This window comes from Mytilus trossulus, chromosome 12, assembly GCF_036588685.1.
Source record: "Mytilus trossulus isolate FHL-02 chromosome 12, PNRI_Mtr1.1.1.hap1, whole genome shotgun sequence".
Classification (NCBI taxonomy): domain Eukaryota; kingdom Metazoa; phylum Mollusca; class Bivalvia; order Mytilida; family Mytilidae; genus Mytilus; species Mytilus trossulus.
This window is the reverse complement of record NC_086384.1, coordinates 51,313,220-51,334,089: the sequence shown is the minus strand read 5'-3', so window position 1 is coordinate 51,334,089 and position 20,870 is coordinate 51,313,220. Positions and strand designations below refer to the sequence as shown.

The 20,870-nt window shown below is 34.9% G+C and overlaps 1 protein-coding gene across 1 annotated transcript in view; it reads right to left on the bottom strand.

The window, feature by feature from the left end:
• LOC134692561 (uncharacterized) overlaps nt 1-20,870 on the bottom strand; it is a 108,630-nt gene that overhangs the window by 73,530 nt on the left and 14,230 nt on the right. The window contains exons 15-34 of the mRNA XM_063553018.1: nt 20,321-20,497; nt 18,462-18,674; nt 17,489-17,531; nt 16,438-16,613; nt 15,747-15,827; nt 14,979-15,335; nt 9,722-9,874; nt 8,614-9,099; nt 8,154-8,213; nt 7,614-7,766; nt 6,949-7,434; nt 5,948-6,100; nt 4,840-5,325; nt 4,380-4,439; nt 3,840-3,992; nt 2,843-3,106; nt 2,175-2,438; nt 1,618-1,770; nt 731-1,216; nt 285-437 (exon numbers count right to left, since the gene is read on the bottom strand). Coding sequence (XP_063409088.1) covers nt 285-437; nt 731-1,216; nt 1,618-1,770; nt 2,175-2,438; nt 2,843-3,106; nt 3,840-3,992; nt 4,380-4,439; nt 4,840-5,325; nt 5,948-6,100; nt 6,949-7,434; nt 7,614-7,766; nt 8,154-8,213; nt 8,614-9,099; nt 9,722-9,874; nt 14,979-15,335; nt 15,747-15,827; nt 16,438-16,613; nt 17,489-17,531; nt 18,462-18,674; nt 20,321-20,497 — 4,557 coding nt within the window. The remainder of the gene's footprint in view (nt 1-284; nt 438-730; nt 1,217-1,617; nt 1,771-2,174; nt 2,439-2,842; nt 3,107-3,839; nt 3,993-4,379; nt 4,440-4,839; nt 5,326-5,947; nt 6,101-6,948; nt 7,435-7,613; nt 7,767-8,153; nt 8,214-8,613; nt 9,100-9,721; nt 9,875-14,978; nt 15,336-15,746; nt 15,828-16,437; nt 16,614-17,488; nt 17,532-18,461; nt 18,675-20,320; nt 20,498-20,870) is intronic.

Below are 20,870 nucleotides of genomic sequence, written 5' to 3'. Positions count from 1 at the left end.
GGAAGGGGAGATAATTAATAGCTAAACAACACACTACACCAGTACAGTTGTATTTCATCTCACATCTGTCCTCACCAAGGTCGGTAAAGTTTAGTTTAATACAATCTGAAAAGAAGGGGAGATAATCTATAGCTAAACAACACACTACACCAGTACAGTTTATTTCATCTCACAGCTGTCCTCACCAAGGTCGGTAAAGTTTAGTTTAATACAATCTGAAAAGAAGGGGAGATAATCAATAGCTAAACAACACACTACACCAGTACAGTTGTATTTCATCTCACAGCTGTCCTCACCAAGGTCGGTAAAGTTTAGTTTAATACAATCTGAAAAGAAGGGGAGATAATCTATAGCTAAACAACAAGCTACACCAGTACAGTTGTATTTCATCTCACAGCTGTCCTCACCAAGGTCGGTAAAGTTTAGTTTAATACAATCTGAAAAGAAGGGGAGATAATTAATAGCAAAACAACAAGCTACACCAGTACAGTTGTATTTCATCTCACAGCTGTCCTCACCAAGGTCGGTAAAGTTTAGTTTAATACAATCTGAAAAGAAGGGGAGATAATCTATAGCTAAACAACAAGCTACACCAGTACAGCAGTTGTATTTCATCTAACAGCTGTCCTCACCAAGGTCGGTAAAGTTTAGTTTAATACAATCTGAAAAGAAGGGGAGATAATAAATAACTAAACAACACACTACACAAGTACAGTTTATTTCATCTCACAGCTGTCCTCACCAAGGTTGGTAAAGTTTAGTTTAATACAATCTGAAAAGAAGGGGAGATAATTAATAGCTAAACAACAAGCTACACCAGTACAGTCATATTTCATCTCACAGCTGTCCTCACCAAGGTCGGTAAAGTTTAGTTTAATACAATCTGAAATGAAGGGGAGATAATTAATAGCTAAACAACAAGCTACACCAGTACAGTCATATTTCATCTCACAGCTGTCCTCACCAAGGTCGGTAAAGTTTAGTTTAATACAATCTGAAATGAAGGGGAGATAATCTATAGCTAAACAACAAGCTAAACCAGTCCAGTTGTATTTCATCTCACAGCTGTCCTCACCAAGGTCGGTAAAGTTTAGTTTAATACAATCTGAAAAGAAGGGGAGATAATCTATAGCTAAACAACAAGCTACACCAGTACAGTTGTATTTCATCTCACAGCTGTCCTCACCAAGGTCGGTAAAGTTTAGTTTAATACAATCTGAAAAGAAGGGGAGATAATTAATAGCAAAACAACAAGCTACACCAGTACAGTTGTATTTTATCTCACAGCTGTCCTCACCAAGGTCGGTAAAGTTTAGTTTAATACAATCTGAAAGGAAGGGGAGATAATTAATAGCTAAACAACACACTACACCAGTACAGTTGTATTTCATCTCACATCTGTCCTCACCAAGGTCGGTAAAGTTTAGTTTAATACAATCTGAAAAGAAGGGGAGATAATCTATAGCTAAACAACACACTACACCAGTACAGTTTATTTCATCTCACAGCTGTCCTCACCAAGGTCGGTAAAGTTTAGTTTAATACAATCTGAAAAGAAGGGGAGATAATCAATAGCTAAACAACACACTACACCAGTACAGTTGTATTTCATCTCACAGCTGTCCTCACCAAGGTCGGTAAAGTTTAGTTTAATACAATCTGAAAAGAAGGGGAGATAATCTATAGCTAAACAACAAGCTACACCAGTACAGTTGTATTTCATCTCACAGCTGTCCTCACCAAGGTCGGTAAAGTTTAGTTTAATACAATCTGAAAAGAAGGGGAGATAATTAATAGCAAAACAACAAGCTACACCAGTACAGTTGTATTTCATCTCACAGCTGTCCTCACCAAGGTCGGTAAAGTTTAGTTTAATACAATCTGAAAAGAAGGGGAGATAATCTATAGCTAAACAACAAGCTACACCAGTACAGCAGTTGTATTTCATCTAACAGCTGTCCTCACCAAGGTCGGTAAAGTTTAGTTTAATACAATCTGAAAAGAAGGGGAGATAATAAATAACTAAACAACACACTACACAAGTACAGTTTATTTCATCTCACAGCTGTCCTCACCAAGGTCGGTAAAGTTTAGTTTAATACAATCTGAAAAGAAGGGGAGATAATTAATAGCTAAACAACAAGCTACACCAGTACAGTCATATTTCATCTCACAGCTGTCCTCACCAAGGTCGGTAAAGTTTAGTTTAATACAATCTGAAATGAAGGGGAGATAATTAATAGCTAAACAACAAGCTACACCAGTACAGTCATATTTCATCTCACAGCTGTCCTCACCAAGGTCGGTAAAGTTTAGTTTAATACAATCTGAAATGAAGGGGAGATAATCTATAGCTAAACAACAAGCTAAACCAGTCCAGTTGTATTTCATCTCACAGCTGTCCTCACCAAGGTCGGTAAAGTTTAGTTTAATACAATCTGAAAAGAAGGGGAGATAATTAATAACTAAACAACACACTACACCAGTACAGTTGTATTTCATCTCACAGCTGTCCTCACCAAGGTCGGTAAAGTTTAGTTTAATACAATCTAAAAAGAAGGGGAGATAATTAATAACTAAACAACGCACTACACCAGTACAGTTTATTTCATCTCACAGCTGTCCTCACCAAGGTTGGTAAAGTTTAGTTTAATACAATCTGAAAAGAAGGGGAGATAATCAATAGCTAAACAACAAGCTACACCAGTACAGCAGTTGTATTTCATCTCACAGCTGTCCTCACCAAGGTCGGTAAAGTTTAGTTTAATACAATCTGAAAGGAAGGGGAGATAATTAATAGCTAAACAACACACTACACCAGTACAGTTGTATTTCATCTCACAGCTGTCCTCACCAAGGTCAGTAAAGTTTAGTTTAATACAATCTGACAGGAAGGGGAGATAATCAATAGCTAAACAACAAGCTACACCAGTACAGTTGAATTTCATCTCACAGCTGTCCTCACCAAGGTCGGTAAAGTTTAGTTTAATACAATCAGAAAGGAAGGGGAGATAATCAATAGCTAAACAACACACTACACCAGTACAGTTGTATTTCATCTCACAGCTGTCCTCACCAAGGTTGGTAAAGTTTAGTTTAATACAATCTGAAAGGAAGGGGAGATAATTAATAGCTTAACAACACACTACACCAGTACAGTTTATTTCATCTCACAGCTGTCCTCACCAAGGTCGGTAAAGTTTAGTTTAATATAATCTGAAAGGAAGGGGAGATAATCAATAGCTAAACAACAAGCTACACCAGTACAGTTGTATTTCATCTCACAGCTGTCCTCACCAAGGTCGGTAAAGTTTAGTTTAATACAATCTGAAAAGAAGGGGAGATAATCTATAGCTAAACAACACACTACACCAGTACAGTTGTATTTCACCTCACAGCTGTTCTCACCAAGGTCGGTAAAGTTTAGTTTAATACAATCTAAAAAGAAGGGGAGATAATCAATAGCTAAACAACAAGCTACACCAGTACAGTTGTATTTCATCTCACAGCTGTCCTCACCAAGGTCGGTAAAGTTTAGTTTAATACAATCTGAAAAGAAGGGGAGATAATCTATAGCTAAACAACACACTACACCAGTACAGTTGTATTTCACCTCACAGCTGTCCTCACCAAGGTCGGTAAAGTTTAGTTTAATACAATCTGAAAAGAAGGGGAGATAATTAATAACTAAACAACACACTACACCAGTACAGTTTATTTCATCTCACAGCTGTCCTCACCAAGGTCGGTAAAATTTAGTTTAATACAATCTGAAAGGAAGGGGAGATAATCAATAGCTAAACAACACACTACACCAGTACAGTTGTATTTCATCTCACAGCTGTCCTCACCAAGGTCGGTAAAGTTTAGTTTAATACAATCTGAAAAGGAAGGGAAATAATTAATAGCTAAACAACACACTACACCAGTACAGTCGTATTTCATCTCACAGCTGTCCTCACCAAGGTCGGTAAAGTTTAGTTTAATACAATCTGAAAAGGAAGGGAAATAATTAATAACTTAACAACACACTACACCAGTACAGTTGTATTTCATCTCACAGCTGTCCTCACCAAGGTCGGTAAAGTTTAGTTTAATACAATCTGAAAGGAAGGGGAGATAATTAATAGCTAAACAACACACTACACCAGTACAGTCGTATTTTATCTCACAGCTGTCCTCACCAAGGTCGGTAAAGTTTAGTTTAATATAATTAGAAAGGAAGGGAGATAATTAATAGCTAAACAACAAGCTACACCAGTACAGTCGTATTTCATCTCACAGCTGTCCTCACCAAGGTCGGTAAAGTTTAGTTTAATACAATCTGAAAAGGAAGGGAGATAATTAAAAACTAAACAACAAGCTACACCAGTACGTACAGTCATATTTCATCTCACAGCTGTCCTCACCAAGGTCGGTAAAGTTTAGTTTAATACAATCTGAAAGGAAGGGAGATAATTAATAACTAAACAACAAGCTACACCAGTACAGTCATATTTCATCTCACAGCTGTCCTCACCAAGGTCGGTTAAGTTTAGTTTAATACAATCTGAAAAGGAAGGGAGATAATTAAAAACTAAACAACACACTACACCAGTACAGTCATATTTCATCTCACAGCTGTCCTCACCAAGGTCGGTAAAGTTTAGTTTAATACAATCTGAAAAGAAGGGGAGATAATTAATAGCTAAACAACACACTAAACCAGTACAGTCATATTTCATCTCACAGCTGTCCTCACCAAGGTTGGTAAAGTTTAGTTTAATACAATCTGAAAGGAAGGGGAGATAATTAATAGCTTAACAACACACTACACCAGTACAGTTTATTTCATCTCACAGCTGTCCTCACCAAGGTCGGTAAAGTTTAGTTTAATATAATCTGAAAGGAAGGGGAGATAATCAATAGCTAAACAACAAGCTACACCAGTACAGTTGTATTTCATCTCACAGCTGTCCTCACCAAGGTCGGTAAAGTTTAGTTTAATACAATCTGAAAAGAAGGGGAGATAATCTATAGCTAAACAACACACTACACCAGTACAGTTGTATTTCACCTCACAGCTGTTCTCACCAAGGTCGGTAAAGTTTAGTTTAATACAATCTAAAAAGAAGGGGAGATAATCAATAGCTAAACAACAAGCTACACCAGTACAGTTGTATTTCATCTCACAGCTGTCCTCACCAAGGTCGGTAAAGTTTAGTTTAATACAATCTGAAAAGAAGGGGAGATAATCTATAGCTAAACAACACACTACACCAGTACAGTTGTATTTCACCTCACAGCTGTCCTCACCAAGGTCGGTAAAGTTTAGTTTAATACAATCTGAAAAGAAGGGGAGATAATTAATAACTAAACAACACACTTCACCAGTACAGTTTATTTCATCTCACAGCTGTCCTCACCAAGGTCGGTAAAGTTTAGTTTAATACAATCTGAAAGGAAGGGGAGATAATCAATAGCTAAACAACACACTACACCAGTACAGTTGTATTTCATCTCACAGCTGTCCTCACCAAGGTCGGTAAAGTTTAGTTTAATACAATCTGAAAAGGAAGGGAAATAATTAATAGCTAAACAACACACTACACCAGTACAGTCGTATTTCATCTCACAGCTGTCCTCACCAAGGTCGGTAAAGTTTAGTTTAATACAATCTGAAAAGGAAGGGAAATAATTAATAACTAAACAACACACTACACCAGTACAGTTGTATTTCATCTCACAGCTGTCCTCACCAAGGTCGGTAAAGTTTAGTTTAATACAATCTGAAAGGAAGGGGAGATAATTAATAGCTAAACAACACACTACACCAGTACAGTCGTATTTTATCTCACAGCTGTCCTCACCAAGGTCGGTAAAGTTTAGTTTAATATAATTAGAAAGGAAGGGAGATAATTAATAACTAAACATCAAGCTACACCAGTACAGTCATATTTCATCTCACAGCTGTCCTCACCAAGGTCGGTAAAGTTTAGTTTAATACAATCTGAAAAGGAAGGGAAATAATTAATAGCTAAACAACAAGCTACACCAGTACAGTCGTATTTCATCTCACAGCTGTCCTCACCAAGGTCGGTAAAGTTTAGTTTAATACAATCTGAAAAGGAAGGGAGATAATTAAAAACTAAACAACAAGCTACACCAGTACGTACAGTCATATTTCATCTCACAGCTGTCCTCACCAAGGTCGGTAAAGTTTAGTTTAATACAATCTGAAAGGAAGGGAGATAATTAATAACTAAACAACAAGCTACACCAGTACAGTCATATTTCATCTCACAGCTGTCCTCACCAAGGTCGGTAAAGTTTAGTTTAATACAATCTGAAAAGGAAGGGAGATAATTAAAAACTAAACAACACACTACACCAGTACAGTCATATTTCATCTCACAGCTGTCCTCACCAAGTTCGGTAAAGTTTAGTTTTATACAATCTGAAAAGAAGGGGAGATAATTAATAGCTAAACAACACACTAAACCAGTACAGTCATATTTCATCTCACAGCTGTCCTCACCAAGGTCGGTAAAGTTTAGTTTAATACAATCTGAAAGGAAGGGGAGATAATTAAAAACTAAACAACACACTACACCAGTACAGTCGTATTTCATCTCACAGCTGTCCTCACCAAGGTCGGTAAAGTTTAGTTTAATACAATCTGAAAAGAAGGGGAGATAATTAATAGCTAAACAACAAGCTACACCAGTACAGTTGAATTTCATCTCACAGCTGTCCTCACCAAGGTCGGTAAAGTTTAGTTTAATACAATCAGAAAGGAAGGGGAGATAATCAATAGCTAAACAACACACTACACCAGTACAGTTGTATTTCATCTCACAGCTGTCCTCACCAAGGTTGGTAAAGTTTAGTTTAATACAATCTGAAAGGAAGGGGAGATAATTAATAGCTTAACAACACACTACACCAGTACAGTTTATTTCATCTCACAGCTGTCCTCACCAAGGTCGGTAAAGTTTAGTTTAATATAATCTGAAAGGAAGGGGAGATAATCAATAGCTAAACAACAAGCTACACCAGTACAGTTGTATTTCATCTCACAGCTGTCCTCACCAAGGTCGGTAAAGTTTAGTTTAATACAATCTGAAAAGAAGGGGAGATAATCTATAGCTAAACAACACACTACACCAGTACAGTTGTATTTCACCTCACAGCTGTTCTCACCAAGGTCGGTAAAGTTTAGTTTAATACAATCTAAAAAGAAGGGGAGATAATCAATAGCTAAACAACAAGCTACACCAGTACAGTTGTATTTCATCTCACAGCTGTCCTCACCAAGGTCGGTAAAGTTTAGTTTAATACAATCTGAAAAGAAGGGGAGATAATCTATAGCTAAACAACACACTACACCAGTACAGTTGTATTTCACCTCACAGCTGTCCTCACCAAGGTCGGTAAAGTTTAGTTTAATACAATCTGAAAAGAAGGGGAGATAATTAATAACTAAACAACACACTACACCAGTACAGTTTATTTCATCTCACAGCTGTCCTCACCAAGGTCGGTAAAGTTTAGTTTAATACAATCTGAAAGGAAGGGGAGATAATCAATAGCTAAACAACACACTACACCAGTACAGTTGTATTTCATCTCACAGCTGTCCTCACCAAGGTCGGTAAAGTTTAGTTTAATACAATCTGAAAAGGAAGGGAAATAATTAATAGCTAAACAACACACTACACCAGTACAGTCGTATTTCATCTCACAGCTGTCCTCACCAAGGTCGGTAAAGTTTAGTTTAATACAATCTGAAAAGGAAGGGAAATAATTAATAACTTAACAACACACTACACCAGTACAGTTGTATTTCATCTCACAGCTGTCCTCACCAAGGTCGGTAAAGTTTAGTTTAATACAATCTGAAAGGAAGGGGAGATAATTAATAGCTAAACAACACACTACACCAGTACAGTCGTATTTTATCTCACAGCTGTCCTCACCAAGGTCGGTAAAGTTTAGTTTAATATAATTAGAAAGGAAGGGAGATAATTAATAGCTAAACAACAAGCTACACCAGTACAGTCGTATTTCATCTCACAGCTGTCCTCACCAAGGTCGGTAAAGTTTAGTTTAATACAATCTGAAAAGGAAGGGAGATAATTAAAAACTAAACAACAAGCTACACCAGTACGTACAGTCATATTTCATCTCACAGCTGTCCTCACCAAGGTCGGTAAAGTTTAGTTTAATACAATCTGAAAGGAAGGGAGATAATTAATAACTAAACAACAAGCTACACCAGTACAGTCATATTTCATCTCACAGCTGTCCTCACCAAGGTCGGTTAAGTTTAGTTTAATACAATCTGAAAAGGAAGGGAGATAATTAAAAACTAAACAACACACTACACCAGTACAGTCATATTTCATCTCACAGCTGTCCTCACCAAGGTCGGTAAAGTTTAGTTTAATACAATCTGAAAAGAAGGGGAGATAATTAATAGCTAAACAACACACTAAACCAGTACAGTCATATTTCATCTCACAGCTGTCCTCACCAAGGTTGGTAAAGTTTAGTTTAATACAATCTGAAAGGAAGGGGAGATAATTAATAGCTTAACAACACACTACACCAGTACAGTTTATTTCATCTCACAGCTGTCCTCACCAAGGTCGGTAAAGTTTAGTTTAATATAATCTGAAAGGAAGGGGAGATAATCAATAGCTAAACAACAAGCTACACCAGTACAGTTGTATTTCATCTCACAGCTGTCCTCACCAAGGTCGGTAAAGTTTAGTTTAATACAATCTGAAAAGAAGGGGAGATAATCTATAGCTAAACAACACACTACACCAGTACAGTTGTATTTCACCTCACAGCTGTTCTCACCAAGGTCGGTAAAGTTTAGTTTAATACAATCTAAAAAGAAGGGGAGATAATCAATAGCTAAACAACAAGCTACACCAGTACAGTTGTATTTCATCTCACAGCTGTCCTCACCAAGGTCGGTAAAGTTTAGTTTAATACAATCTGAAAAGAAGGGGAGATAATCTATAGCTAAACAACACACTACACCAGTACAGTTGTATTTCACCTCACAGCTGTCCTCACCAAGGTCGGTAAAGTTTAGTTTAATACAATCTGAAAAGAAGGGGAGATAATTAATAACTAAACAACACACTTCACCAGTACAGTTTATTTCATCTCACAGCTGTCCTCACCAAGGTCGGTAAAGTTTAGTTTAATACAATCTGAAAGGAAGGGGAGATAATCAATAGCTAAACAACACACTACACCAGTACAGTTGTATTTCATCTCACAGCTGTCCTCACCAAGGTCGGTAAAGTTTAGTTTAATACAATCTGAAAAGGAAGGGAAATAATTAATAGCTAAACAACACACTACACCAGTACAGTCGTATTTCATCTCACAGCTGTCCTCACCAAGGTCGGTAAAGTTTAGTTTAATACAATCTGAAAAGGAAGGGAAATAATTAATAACTAAACAACACACTACACCAGTACAGTTGTATTTCATCTCACAGCTGTCCTCACCAAGGTCGGTAAAGTTTAGTTTAATACAATCTGAAAGGAAGGGGAGATAATTAATAGCTAAACAACACACTACACCAGTACAGTCGTATTTTATCTCACAGCTGTCCTCACCAAGGTCGGTAAAGTTTAGTTTAATATAATTAGAAAGGAAGGGAGATAATTAATAACTAAACATCAAGCTACACCAGTACAGTCATATTTCATCTCACAGCTGTCCTCACCAAGGTCGGTAAAGTTTAGTTTAATACAATCTGAAAAGGAAGGGAAATAATTAATAGCTAAACAACAAGCTACACCAGTACAGTCGTATTTCATCTCACAGCTGTCCTCACCAAGGTCGGTAAAGTTTAGTTTAATACAATCTGAAAAGGAAGGGAGATAATTAAAAACTAAACAACAAGCTACACCAGTACGTACAGTCATATTTCATCTCACAGCTGTCCTCACCAAGGTCGGTAAAGTTTAGTTTAATACAATCTGAAAGGAAGGGAGATAATTAATAACTAAACAACAAGCTACACCAGTACAGTCATATTTCATCTCACAGCTGTCCTCACCAAGGTCGGTAAAGTTTAGTTTAATACAATCTGAAAAGGAAGGGAGATAATTAAAAACTAAACAACACACTACACCAGTACAGTCATATTTCATCTCACAGCTGTCCTCACCAAGGTCGGTAAAGTTTAGTTTAATACAATCTGAAAAGAAGGGGAGATAATTAATAGCTAAACAACACACTAAACCAGTACAGTCATATTTCATCTCACAGCTGTCCTCACCAAGGTCGGTAAAGTTTAGTTTAATACAATCTGAAAGGAAGGGGAGATAATTAAAAACTAAACAACACACTACACCAGTACAGTCGTATTTCATCTCACAGCTGTCCTCACCAAGGTCGGTAAAGTTTAGTTTAATACAATCTGAAAAGAAGGGGAGATAATTAATAGCTTAACAACACACTACACCAGTACAGTCGTATTTCAATTTTAATAAATGCATAACAGAAGTGTTCAGAGGCATGGATAAAAACCTCAATTTGGCACATATTTTTTCAAATGATCACTTCATAAATGATCAAAAATCAAAAAAAGCACTATTAATTGACTAGAGAAAAAACAAACTGATTAAGTTTAAAACCAACATATGATAATTCAGCTTTTATAAAAAGATTTCTTTATATTACTAAATATTACTGTGAAAGTACTTTATTCGTGGGGTACCAATTTTTGTAGTTTTCGTGGATGGCTTTATCCAGGAATTTAAGTGTCCAATAAAATATAACAACAATAGATCCTCATGTAGGTTTGCCTACCCGTACATGGATAAGGGCATATAACCCAATCACATTGAATATCAGTAAACCTACTATAAACAACTTCAGACAGGATTTTACCCATTTGAATCTTTAAACTAGGGGCTCTAAAGATCCTGTGTCGCTCACCTTGGTCTATGTGCATATTAAACAAAGGACACAGATGGATTCATGACAAAATTGTGCTTTAGTGATGGTGATGTGTTTGTAGATCTTACTTTACTGACCATTCTTTCTGATTACAATTATCTCTATCTATAATGAACTTGGCCCAGTAGTGACAGTGGAAAATATTGTGTAAATATTTACAAAAATTTATGAAAATTGTTTAAAATGGACTATAAAGGGCAATAACTCCTTAAGGGGTTAATTGACCATTCTGATCATTTAACTTATTTGTAGGTCTTACTTTGCTGTACATTATTGCTGTTTACAGTTAATCTCTATCTATAATAATATTCAAGATAATAACCAAAAGCTTCCAATTTTTCTTAAAATTACCAATTCAGGGGCAGCAACCCAAAAACGGGTTACCTGATTGGTCTGACAGGGCAGATAGATCTTGCTCCTTTGAACAATTTTATCCTCCTCAGATTTACTCTAAATGCTTTGGTTTCAGAGATATGAACCAAAAGCTGCATTTTACCCCATGTGCTATTTTTAGCCATGTCAGCCATCTTAGTTCGTGGGCGGGGTCTTCAGACACATTTTAAAACTTCATACCCTAATGATGATTGTGGACAAGTTTGATTAAATTTGCCTAAGTAGTTTCAGAGGAGAAGATTTTAGTAAAAGATTATAAAATTTTTCGAAAAATTGGCTATAAAGGGCTATAACTCCTTAAGGGGTCAATTGACCATTTTGATCAGGTTGACCTATTTGTAGATCTTACTTTCCTGAACATTATTGCTGTTTACAGTTTATCTCAATCTATAATAATATTCAAGATAATAACCAAAAACGGCAAAATTTCCTTAAAATTACCAATTTTGGAGCAGCAACCCAACAACCCGTTCTCAGATTCATCTGAAAATTTCAGGTCAGATAGATCTTGACCTGATCAACAATTTTACCCCATGTCAGATTTGCTCTAAATGCTTTGGTTTCAGAGATGTAAGCCAAACTCTACATTTTACCCCTATGTTCTATTTCTAGCCATGGCGGCCAGCTTGGTTGGTTGGACGGGTCACCAGACACATTTTTTAAACTAGATACCACAATGATGATTGTGGCCAAGTTTGGTTTAATTTGACCAAGTAGTTTCAGACGACGGATGCAAAGTGATGAGAAAAGCTCACTTGGCCCTTTGGGCCAGGTGAGCTAAAAAAACCTAAACTGTAAGACTTTTTGCCTTTTAATTCACATGAAAAATTAGTTATGTTTTGTGATGATGAAGTGTTTATTCTATCTCCTGATAATTCATAGGAACAAAAATCATATTGGACTTGCTTGCTTTTCTATTTTTATAAGAATTAATTCTACAATTCAAAATTCTTTTGTAGAATTTTTTATGTAACCAATTTTTTTTTTAAGTGACATGTTCATCACTAAATTAACACCTTTGATGATTGTTAATCTGTTGATCATTCGATCTCTGGTTAATTAGTGTCATCACTTCCAATTACCCGTGTGCAAATTAAAATGTTTACTTTGCAATTTCCTTTAATCAAGATGATTTGTCATCATAGATGAATCAACTTATTTTTTAAAGCTTTTATTTTATTAAGAAATTGATGAATGTTGTCAGTAATGAAAGACGAACAAGTAAGTAACAAGAGGCTGTCACAACGACAGCAAACCGGATTTATTAGCATTTATTTGTGTCCTGGCAATATCACAAGAACCATTACTGATGATTGGTGAAAGTTAAAATTGTCAATATCAAATTTGACCTCTATTTTGTCATCAGTATCAACATGTTAAAATTTAAAAAGCTTAGATTGAATGGTTTGTGAGTAAATGCAACAACGTGAATGGAAACACCATTTTACGATCTTTCAAAAACCATAACTCCTGAACGGTAAAAGTCAAAATCGTCATTATTAAACTTGACCTCTATTTTGTCATCAGTAACAACATATTAAAATTTGAAAAGCTTTGGTTGAATGGTTCATGAGAAAATGTACGGACACGACTGGAAACACCATTTTTCAATCTTTCAAGAACCATAACTCCTGAACGGTAAAAGTCAAAATCGTCATTATTAAACTTGACCTCCATTTTGTCACCAGTAACAACATATTAAAATTTGGGAAGCTTTGGTAGAACAGTTCATGCGTAAATGCACAGACACGACTGGAAACACCATTTTTCAATCTTTCAAGAACCATAACTCCTGAACGGTAAAAGTCAAAATCGTCATTATAGAACTTGACCTCCATTTTGTCACCAGTAACAACATATTAAAATTTGGGAAGCTTCGGTAGAACTGTTCATGTGTAAATGCACGGACACGACTGGAAACGCCATTTTTCAATCTTTCAAGAACCATAACTCCTGAACGGTAAAAGTCAAAATGGCCATTATTGAACTTGACCTTCATTTAGTTGTCAGTAACAACATATTAAAATTTTAAAAGCTTTGGTTGAACGGTTCTTGAGTTAATGCACGGACAACATTTGATTGCCGCCCGCCCGACCGACCGCCCGCCCGCTCGCCCTGCCGCCCGCCCGCTGAGCATCCCCAAATTAATTACCGACATTTTTGTCACAAAAATCCAGTTACAAATGAACACCTTATTTTGCAATGTCCCACAAATCATTGTAAACAAAATCTGACTATTTTAAAGAATCTTTGTTTCTGATGGCTTCGAATTCTTCCCGTTATTTTCCCTCAGAAAACTAAAATCCACACATTTAAGAACCCACAATCACGTAGCTTTTACTCTAACCACAAAAATTGATACCCAATTTCATGTCAATATAAAAATAAGGAAATGTGGTATGATTGCAATTTGCCAATACATATAAAGTTCTGAGATTCCCCAAAAGGTTCAACCAGAATAATTGGTTTCTTTATTTTGATTGGTGCCCTGTGCAAGAAAGGACCAATCAGCAATCAGCTAATTCCAGATGATTGATTGACAATTTCCACTGACTATGCATTCAGGGTTTAATGTAGCAGGGGATGTACTGACAGAAATATCTTGGTTTAAAACTAGTTTAACCTAAAAAAAAAAATTTAGTGCCTGTACTAAGTCAGGCTTGACATATAAAAATAAGAAGATGTGGTATGATTGCCAATGGGACAACTCTCCACAAGAGACCACATGACACAGAAATTAACAACTATAGGTCACTGTACAGCCTTCAACAATGAGCAAAATCCATATGCTGTTCCTTGACGTTTGTCTGTGAAAGTCTGTATTTTTTTAGTCAGATGTTAGTGTTTGATGTTGTCTTGTGTAATGTCCAGTATTTTTGGTTATCATTTTTTATGTATTATTCAACCGATGTTCTGACTGTTAGAAAACAAAGAAAACACAAGATATACTTAGTCTAACAGCTGAAAACTTAATATTCTATTCAAAGGAGTAGGCAAAGTAAGACCCCTTTTTGACCCCAAAATATAGCAGTTTTACAAAATTGTTAAAATGTAAACTTTTAGCTATTTATTGGAAAGTATAATACTTCTGTTACATAAATATGGGCTGTTTTTGACAATGCAATGCACATGTATCGGGTACTAGCATCATTAAGTCATGCTAAATTACTGAAATCTTCGAAATTTTAGCATTTTGGTTAATTTTTAGATGGTTTCTGTCTGAAATGGAAGTGGCCGCATTCGTGTTCACTCTTAATATTTAAGTGTAAGTTGTATTTACTGATAATACATAACATATATAAAGGTTGAGAATGAACAGGGATGCGGCAACTTTCATTTTTGACAAAAACCATCTGAAAAGTGACATATTATGGCATATTTGATAGATTTTCATATTTAAGCTTGAATATGAGCGTCTTTAATGACTAAATCAGGTTAAAACTTTCACATTAACTAATTGAATCGACTAAGGTAGACACTTAAGAGTTTAAAAAGTGTCCAAAATTTTTCATCAGATGAACCTGAACTTTGAGGCCAAAATCGGCCCTTACCGGACCTACTCCTTTAAAAATTTGATGTAAATGATGAAATTATTACTTGTCTAAACTCACAATCAAAAGTCTCTGTTGTTGTCAAGATGGTGGTTGTTGCTTCTGTTGTTGTTAAGATGGTGGTTGTTGCTTCTGTTGTTGTAATAACAGTCGTCTGCTCCATGGTTGTTGTTTCAATAGCCTCTGTCACATATGTCATATTTGCTTCAGTAAAATCGGTCATATTTCCTTCTGTAACATTTGTCCCGTCATTTGTTGTCGTAGCAACAGTTGTTGTCTCAGTTGTTATGGTAGAAGTGATAACTGGAGTTGTTGTGATCTCCAGTGTGGTTGTGATCTCCGGTGTGGTTGTCTGGCCTGTTGTTGTCATTTCTTCTGTTGTCATGTTGCCTGTTGTAAAAATCTCAACTGTGGTTGCTTTGGGAACAGAAAAAGTAAATTTTTTAAATGACTGTTTTTAAAAGGTCAATTAAAGAAACTCTCAAGTTATTTATAGAAATGCTTCATCCTTTACTTAACTATATACTGAAGATTCAATTTTATTTGTACAAGTACAAGTAAACCACTAATCTAAATGTTGAGCAATTAACAAAATTAAGGTGTGCCTATAATACTATTATCACAATCTGTAAGTGAAATTTTTAGATTGTGCAAAAAAATCTCAACAATTGTCAACCTCATGGGATCCATATTTGAACCAACCTGAATTGTGTATAATATATAGCTTACAGGTACTTTCTATGATTATTTGAAGCAATCAGAAACATTCCTTATTTGTTTAATAGGTATAATAATAGAAAATAGGATTGTGTATACTATATAGCTTACTTTCTATGTAGAATATTCTTGGAAAAACAGTTCCATTGAAGAAATAACAAACTTCAGGTTCCCAAAAGTCAAGGCTAAGACCTGTTAAAAACACAATAAAAAGTTATTATATTTCATAAAATATATATATCATTAATAATTAAGAAACAATTGTTTAAATGGAAAAATAATCAAAAGAAAAGTTCCTCTTGATTTTTGGATGTCTTGTGACTGTTTGCTATGATAATTCTCTCATTTGGCAAAACATGACAATTAATTGATTATTCCCAAATATAGTCTGACAAAAGACAAATGTGGTCACTTAATAACAAATATCAGACATAGTCATTTTTAAGTTGCTGCTTTAGGACAATTACTGATAATGATAATGGCTTCAGGTAAGCACATGAATATGTGTCAGGGGTTTCATAAATTACATTTCAACACATAATAGTTTACTTAGCAATGTTTATAGTTTTCATAATATAAAATTGCTTTTTGTTACTTCTTTAAAGGACAGAATTTCCTTCACCAACTTATAGAAAATTATGGGATCTTTGCTCTATAATTCTAAACTTTGAACTTTGCTATAATTGCCATTTTTTCATGCTAGAAATTACAAGGGGATCAATTTGTTTACATTTGTCCTAGTTTCAAAATTTAATTCTGGTTTTTTTCAGTATTATATTGATAATTCAACAAATTTATTAACCATCAAAGGGAAGTGATTCCAATCCACTGGTACTACAATTTGGATACTGTATTCTGGTATCCTCTAGTACTGTAAACTCTTGGTAACATGAGCTACCAGATCCTGCTTCAAAACAAAGTTTGATGTTTACATCCACTACATAAGCTCTCTCAGTGGCTACATGGTTGATCATAAACCTAATAAAAAGACAATATAGAACAGGTAATACACATCAGAAGGATAACTACATAAGCTCTCTCAGTGGCTACATGGTTGATCATAAACCTAATAAAAAGACAATATAGAACAGGTAATACACATCAGAAGGATAACTACATAAGCTCTCTCAGTGGCTACATGGTTGATCATAAACCTAATAAAAAGACAATATAGAACAGGTAATACACATCAGAAGGATAACTGTATACTAACATGAGCAATAAAACATGTGCCACATGTGGAGCAGGATCTGCTTACCCTTCCAGAGCACCCGAGACAATTACCCTAGTTTTTGGTGAGGTTTGTGTAGCACAGTCTATAGTTTTCATTTTTCTGTTTTGTCTACTACAGTACTGGTCTTTTTCTTTTTTAAGCCATGGTCAGTCTATTTCTGACTTATGAGAATGAATTTCCCTCTGGTATCCTTCCATTCTTTTATAGCTTGTCCATTTTTCATAAACCAGACAATTTGGTGTTTCAGTCTGAACAATATCTCTTTGTATCCCCTGATGCAGCATAAAGATCAAATATCAAAATAATACATAATTCAATTTATTCATTACTTAAATGAAACCAGAAACTATCATTGCCTAATCTGTAACTAAGGGAAACCGACATTTTGTATTCCAAAAAACGATTTGTTTGCAATTTTCCAATTTTTTCAATGATGCAGAAAATTAAGTCACATTCTTTCATCTGAAATTATGTACTTATAAATGACCCTTAGGACAGTGAGTCAAGGCTCTACCATTCAAATATTAGTTCTCCAATGTAGCATAATGGATAGAGGTTATATATATATTTAGGAGGTAAAGGAAAGCACAATTACAGGTTTTAATTCATGGGTACTTACTCTAATCTAAAGACACCATACAAGAAGTATTGTTTCCTTTCTCCTGGAAATAAAAAAAACATTTTGAATATACTTCATTAGTGCAAATAAACTCATCATAGATACCAGGACTAAATTTAGTATATACGCCAGACGTGCGTTTCGTCTTCTAAAGACTCATCAGTGACACTGGAATCCAAAAAAGTTTAAAATGCCAAATAAAGTACAAAGTTGAAGAGCATTGAGGACCAAAATTCCTAAAAGTGTTGCCAAATACAGCTAAGTTAATCTATGCCTGAGGTAGAAAAGCCTTAGTATTTCAAAAAATTAATAAATTTGTAAACAGTTAATTTATAAATATAACCATATCAATGACAATTCATGTCAGCACAAAAAGTGCTGACTACTGGGCTTGTGATACCCTCGGGGAAATAAATCTCTACCAGCAGTGGCATCAACCCAGTGGTTGTAAATAAACTCATCATAGATACCAGGACTAAATTTAGTATATACGCCAGACGCACGTTTCGTCTTCTAAAGACTCATCAGTGACGCTAGAATCCAAAAAAGTTTAAAATGCCAAATGAAGTACGAAGTTGAAGAGCATTGAGAACCAAAATTCCTAAAAGTGTTGCCAAATACAGCTAAGGTTATCTATGCCTGAAGTAGAAAAGCCTTAGTTTTTCAAAAAATTCAAAAATTTGTAAACAGTAAATTTATAAATATAACCATATCAATGACAATTCAAAGGGATAGATTTCCTATTTTTTAAATTATCTAAATCAAACACTTACTTAAAAAAACCAAAACAACATTAACAGATAAATAGAAATTATATAATAGAATTCATATTAAAGTAAAAGTTGTAAAATTTTCTACAGAATAGTGAGAGGTTCAATTTTATTTGAATTAACCGAGGTAAACTATGCTCAATACATATTTTAAAGATAAATGACATTTATTATTACCCATCAGTGGTCAGTCTATAACTTACCCCAAGTATATGTAAAGAGGTCCACATCAATAGTCAGTTGTTCCAGTTGAACTTGTAGGTTATATCTGCAGGGATTGAGATATACTGCTGCAAACAATGACCTCTTTAAAATACCGACCTCAATACAACAGGAGAATCTGTTACAATCAGAGTTGGCGTGACAGGCTGCTGGGTGGGAGATATTTGAAAGAACAATCCCTGGCGTGGTGCATTCTATTAAAAAATGACAAAAAAACGTATAACTTATTTCTTCAAATATTATATTTATTTCTTTGATGCAAGTAATGGTATCCAAACAATTTACATAACTCTTTTCCTGATGCATGTAAATATTATTATTTCAATGAGATGTAAGATGTTTTTTTAAAAAAAAGGTATATTCTATTTTGCAAAAAAATTATCTGTTCAGTGTAATGTTTGCCCAAAGTGACATTGCTGATAAATTCTTTTTAAACATTGTGACGTTGCTGATATTATCTACTCATGTCTCAAAGCTGTAATACAAGATTAATGGAGCAACTGAGCAGGGTGATAAAGGCAAACAGTAAAACAATAAAGTCTTTTATCAGAGTGATACTGTGTTTTCGTTAATTTTTGTGGGTATCCAAATTTGTGGATTGAGGTAACTTTATATTTTTGTGAATACTAGATTTCATGGTTCTACTGTAGAAAAAAATTGTACTTCCTTGAAGATTTGAATAAGTAGTTCTTGTGTAATCAAAAAATCAACGAAAATTGGTATCCTATGGGTAATTGGTCTCCTATGAGTAATTGGTATGCTATGGGTAATTAGTCTCCTATGAGTAATTGGTATCCTATGGGTAATTGGTATCCTATGAGTAATTGGAATCCTATGAGTAATTGGTCTCCTATGGGTAATTGGTATCCTATGGGTAATTGGTCTCCTATGAGTAATTGGTATCCTATGGGTAATTGGTCTCCTATGAGTAATTGGTCTCCTATGAGTAATTGGTCTCCTATGGGTAATTGGTATCCTATGAGTAATTGGTATCCTATTAGTAATTGGTATCCTATTAGTTATTGGTATCCTATGAGTAATTGGTATCCTATGAGTTATTGGTATCCTATTAGTTATTGGTATCCTATGAGTAATTGGTATCCTATTAGTTATTGGTATCCTATGAGTAATTGGTATCCTATGAGTAAGTATCCTATGAGTTATTGTTATCCTATGAGTAATTGGTATCCTATGAGTAATTGGTATCCTATGGGTAATTGGTATCCTATGAGTAATCGGTATCCTTTGGGTAATTGGTCTCCTATGAGTAATTGGTATCCTATTGGTAATTGCTATCCTATGAGTTATTGGTATCCTATTAGTTATTGGTATCCTATGAGTAATTGGTATCCTATTAGTTATTGGTATCCTATGAGTAATTGGTATCCTATGAGTAAGTATCCTATGGGTTATTGTTATCCTATTAGTAATTGGTATCCTATGGGTAATTGGTATCCTATGAGTAATTGGTTTCCTATGGGTAATTGGTCTCCTATGAGTAATTGGTATCCTATGGGTAATTGGTCTCCTATGAGTAATTGGTATCCTATGGGTAATTGGTCTCCTATGGGTAATTGGTATCTGATGGGTAATTGGTATCCTATGAGTTATTGGTATCCTATTAGTTATTGGTATCCTATGATTAATTGGTATCCTATTAGTTATTGGTAGTCTATTAGTTATTGGTATCCTATGAGTAATTGGTATCCTATGAGTAAGTATCCTATGAGTTATTGTTATCCTATTAGTAATTGGTATCCTATGAGTAATTGGTATCCTATTAGTAATAATGAATCCACAGTAATCATTTTCTATATAATACAACAACATTAGAACTAACCATTATTCCATCCATTTGTCAGAGTATTAAAAGGTGAAATTCCATGGTCACATAAACTGGTACTACCCATGAAATCTGTCAGTCCCAAATCTTGTAACAGTTCATCTGCATTTATGTCATTAAGGTCAGAGGTCATGGTTAAATTTCTATCAGACAACCACGAACTCATGGAAAAATCTGAAATTGATAAAATGTTTGAATCTTATAAAGGAATACAAAATAAAGTTTTAGAAAAATTACAAAAAAAATTGAGCACATACTGTGGATTTATTTATTTTCGTGGGCACCAATTTTCGTGGATGAAGGAAAACTTGCATATTCGTGGACATTTAATTTCGTGGTTTTGCTGAAGTCTTTATACAAGCCTTTAGAAAATTTGTCATTTGTTGAACATTTAATTTCGTGGTTCACCTATTCCCACGAAATCCACGAAAATTGGTATCCAACGAATAATAATGAATCCACAGTAACAGAAAATACGCCTGAGGATTTAAAATAAATGTTTGTAACACTCGAGTCATTTTCTGTCAATATCTTTTCACAATTGCAA